The sequence below is a fragment of the Antrostomus carolinensis genome, unplaced genomic scaffold (assembly GCF_000700745.2).
Source record: "Antrostomus carolinensis isolate BGI_N321 unplaced genomic scaffold, ASM70074v2 scaffold8951, whole genome shotgun sequence".
Taxonomy (NCBI): Eukaryota; Metazoa; Chordata; class Aves; order Caprimulgiformes; family Caprimulgidae; genus Antrostomus; species Antrostomus carolinensis.
In genome coordinates this window covers 73026-77852 of record NW_010291937.1, presented here as the reverse complement: position 1 = coordinate 77852, position 4827 = coordinate 73026, and the positions used below count along the sequence as shown (strand labels likewise).

The 4827-nt window shown below is 40.0% G+C and overlaps 1 protein-coding gene across 1 annotated transcript in view; it reads right to left on the bottom strand.

Annotated features, from left to right (window-relative positions):
* Positions 1–2088: 2088 nt before the first annotated feature.
* Positions 2089–4827, bottom strand: part of LOC104531774 (microtubule cross-linking factor 1) — a gene marked incomplete at its 3' end in the record, with an annotated part of 64761 nt that continues 62022 nt past the window's right edge. The window contains exons 8-9 of the mRNA XM_029087167.1: positions 3957–4187; positions 2089–2277 (exon numbers count right to left, since the gene is read on the bottom strand). Coding sequence (XP_028943000.1) covers positions 2089–2277; positions 3957–4187 — 420 coding nt within the window. The remainder of the gene's footprint in view (positions 2278–3956; positions 4188–4827) is intronic.

Genomic DNA, 4827 nt, shown 5'->3' with positions numbered 1-4827 from the left:
CCTCTAGCCAGGGTCAACCCACCACACTATGACAGCATCAGAATTAACCTACACTAAGCCTTTCTATTTCTGTGCCAGAGAATAATAATAATCCTTTCTTGCCATTGACAAGTCCAAGTCCCATAGCACTGAAACCCCTTTTTACATGCCTGTCAATAAACACAGTTCTTGTTAGAAGATTCACTATTGTGAGTGAGCAAAACAAGTAATAGTGCTTAAAATGAGAAATATTTAGCAAACTCACTCATTCTTGCAGGGATGAAATAACACTTTTTTCCTGGTTGGAAGGCAAGAAATCTATTTTACCTCCACAAGTCCACTTGGATATCACACAATATTCAATATCAAGAGGGATAGTGAGACATGGCCTGTTCCTATGGGTCATTTCTTTAACCAAGATTATCCAGTACTGCTGCATTAGAACATCATGCAATGCATATAAAAAAGAATCATAAGCAATCCTTCTTCCCATTTCTGCCACCTTAATTGAGATTAATGCCTAAGCACTCATTATTTCAAAGAGCACATAATTTATTTGAATGCTCTTGGTAATTTTAAGAGATCTACATGGAAAGTTAGTACATGACAGAGTTTGTCCTGAGATACTATGTTGGTTTATACTTATTTTACTAATTTTAGATTAAATCAGTCTACAGATGGAATGCAGTTAAATGACGTGCTCAGGAGCACCTCTTCCACAGCCTTCTTCAGCCTCTGCCAGAGAAGAGTTTGCTGAGAGGATGACAGTGATGGGTCTGGGTGACTGGCAAGGTATGTCCTTGAAATCAGCAATCTGACCTCCCACAGGTTCAGTAACACTAGAACCTTTCCAAATGCCAAACGGATCACATCAATACTACCTTGGTAGCACATTCATAGAAAAGAATAGCTAGAGAATGGAGTTGCCAGCTAGCACTACAGAAAATGAAAGCAAAAGCATATACAAACTTAAAGCAGAATATGAAGTCTCATAAAGACCGCAGATCTCTACTATTTTTTATTCAAACAGCAATTCTAACTGAAGTTACATCTTGAACTAGAGAGGCAGGCTGCAAGACAGCCCGTGCATGTCCCAGCACCAGCAGTAAGTAGGTATTAGACCATATAGGTAATAAGTAAATAGGTTGTACATAGTCATGAGAGTCTGGGGAATTCAAGGCAAAGAACTGAAATGCAAAGACACGCACCATCCCCAGATCCTGCAGCAAGCCCAGCAAAGTAATGCAGTCATAGAGAGAGTGTATTGTGTGAGAGCTCTCACTGTGGAATGGGCTCCCAAGTCAAGGGCTTGGATGGAGACGGGGCATAAGGCATAAAGTTTCAAGAACTTTTTAACTGAATTTGTGTTTTACACACAATTCTTGCTCCATTCTACTTATGATTGCAAATAACTCCATGTAACAGGATGCTCTTTTCTGAACGTTTTCCATTTAAAAATATAAGATGGTCCTGAAGAACTGTTGGAATTCTTAAGTCTGTCCCCTTTGAAGTTTGCTACAATTAGTGTTAGGACTGCTGGTATATTAAACACAAAAAGGAAAAAGCTAGCATATATGGCAGTGCTCTGACACACAAAAGCAGGGTACAGGACATGTCAGGGAAAAGTCAGCGTGATTTGCTTTTAGGTATTTAAAAGCAAGCCCAGTGACAGGAAGGATTTTTTGCATTGTTTTCTCATCGTCTCTAAGGGAAACATTAAATACATGTGCTAGCTTCTTAAATTATTTAAAGGAAATAAAATCACCTCTTCTTGCTAAAAGCCTGACAGTAGAATACAATAGATGTGCTCAGGCAAGAGGAGCATGTAAATTCTGCAAACCATCACATACTGATAGATGTTTCTGGGCAAACTGCCACAAGAGGAAATAGGATTTTTCACTGATAGCATCTGCCAACAGGAGAACAGTAATCACGTGGCTCCTGATTAAATATAAATATAATGGATGAAATCCACTGTAATTGCTGCGTAGCTAGAAGTATTTTTACAAGTGTGATTCTAGATGATTTAACATATCAGCCGAAGAAAATGAACTCCCTTTGAAAATCCAGTTTTCATTCCCAGGGCAGGATATATAAATCATATAGTACCTGCTTTTGTTGCTGCAGTAATTCGGCAGTCTGCAACTGTGGTCCATGATCAGTGCTCTCCATGGTGGGATGCTGGGAGAAATCTGTCAGTGCAAACACAACGTCCTCTTCCTCCTCCTCCTGCTCTGCATCGTCCGCCTTCTGCTCAGACTTAATTCCAAAGTCTGGGAGGGCCTCAGGGTGCTCGATCTAAAATGGAAGAGATGGGACACATCAACGCTCTTTTGCCATTTACCTTGGGGGGCAGAAATCTACTGAAGGGCTAAGGGAAGCAACTATCTTCCCCTGCATCTCTGTGGTGGGATATATTGACTTTTATTCTGTAGGCTACAGGAAATGATCTTTGGGTGGTATATGACATGTTGCATATGTGAACACAACACTATATGCAGGCCTGCAAAACAGGAGAGCTATACAGCTGAGAAGATGGGTGTACAACTGTAATGTAGCATGATGGATTATAACATTATTATGATTATTATTATATCTTTATTATATTATTATTAATGAATCATTATATAATTAATGAAAAACTATACAAGATGCTGGTGCATTGTCTGCTGAAGATAGAGTGATCAGGAAGTATCCAAATCTAGCAATTTATTCCTATCTAATGCATTAGCAAAACACGGCTCCAATAATGACAGGAGGTGGACTTATTGTAAATTAACCAGTCAAAAAAATCCAAACAGTGAAAATGTGAAAGCTATTTTGATATTAGAAGATGAGCTAGTTTACATAGAAGCAAATTAGTACCGCTGAAGTAAAGTAGAAGGAAATTCTTTCTAAATAGCTACTCATCTCCTGTTTGTGACTCATGTTACCACAGCATATGAAGTTAAAGATGTTCATCTACCCTTTATCTAAGAATACCAAACATCAGAATATTCAACTTAAGCATACTCCTAGCAGACCTGAAAGGTTACATGTGCTGCCAAATGCAGCAAAGAGGGGAAAAAACACTAGGCAGGTAAGTATCAGAAATACTGAGAAAAATTAGTTGCCTTACCAAATGATTTCAGAATTGCATGAAGCTGCAAAATAAATCTATTATTCTCAAGAATTTTGGATAAAATGTCAGAATGAGCAAATGCATTTCTCTACTTTTTTTTTCTTTTAAGTAAGATTTCCAAAGCAAATGGTAATTCTGGATGTGCAACGCAACACAATTTAGCAGCATCTTTCTTCACAGTGCGTGTTAGCTGGCAATTGCATCCCTGCTGAGATGTGTCAGCTTGGGGATTGCAGGTTGTTATGTACTTCTGAAATTCCTGATCTTAATTTAGTTGCTACTTGGAAATCACCACGATGACTACTGGCGTACTGCTGCTGACGGTGATAGCCGTGTGTATGGAGAAGAGGAACAAACAAGAATGATTCACTGTAAGTTCCCACAAGAAGCTGTATAATTCTCCTGCCAACATGAAAACAGAGCTTCCCTCCATCTGTATTGCTGAAGGCTTTGTAAGGAACACACTGTGCACACGATGAGAAAAACGACAGCTCTCAACCCATCCAAATAGATTTGACTCCATCCTAACACATTTTTCTTTCCAAAAATTACTCAGGAGTCATATATTTGAGACCTAATTAAATTTTCATTTACTATTTTTCAGGACCAGATGTTTGTACTAGTTAAGGGTTTGGATTTAAAGATGGGTGATCTGTAACATATCACGCAGAATAGACTTTAGCACAACCCAACTTAAAAAAAAAGGCTTCACGTTTAATTTGAATCCCCTTTAAATCTGTGTGCAATTATAAAGTTGCTGATGCCACATTATATTTACAGTCTACACTTAAAGAAGGGACACTCCAGTGCCCCAACTGCTCGCAATTTCATTGCATTAATAAGGTGGGACAGTTACCTCTAATATGTCTTCCCCTTCCTCCTCCATTCGCTTGCCTTGCCGCCAATGTTTCAGCAGCCACTTCAGTTTGACATACAGGAGAAAGGTGTCCTGCTTGAAATGCCTGAGTTCTTGCTGCAGCAGACTCTTCTCCTGGCTCCAGGTCTTCTCTTCCAGTTTGTTCTGCAAAGTCAAGCTCTGCACTTCCAAGTCTTTCCTCCGCAGGGTCTGCATATGCTCCTCCTCCAGCTTTAATGGAATGACAGACATCATGTCAATGAGGTGGTGTCCCGGGGTGGTCTCCAGGACTTGTACTTTGTTGGGTGAGATGAACTGAAATCTCTAATTTTCATCAGTAGTAAGTAGCTATTGAGTTTGGCTTAATAAGTTCCTCACCAGTTATGACTGTTGAGGAAATTAGAGGACAGCAGCCAATAAGCTTAGATAACCATATCCAAGTAACCTGCTGTGGAAGTAGACAGTTTGTTTACTTTAAATGAAACCTTTGCTGCTGCTTAAGCTTTTTATACCACTCCTGTTTTCCTCCCTCTCTTGATTGTATCCCTGCAGTATGTTCCCAGCATAGCCACCACCCCACACTGCTGCACGTATCACACCCGCTAAATGCATTTGCGGTCATTCCTACAAGGTGCCCTTCAGACAACCTGGAATATTATCCTTGCCTCTTCCCTCCCCAGTCACAAACTCATCCTTTCCACTGTGGCGACATCTCCCTTTGCTTCTGGAAGGGCAACACTTCCCAAGGAACCACATCCAGCATCTCAGATAAAACTACTGGTCCCTCACTTCTCACAGTTCATACTTAGAGGTGTCTGAACAAGTCACAGTAAACAGTTTCTCATTCTGATGCAACCAGATCAGGGACACA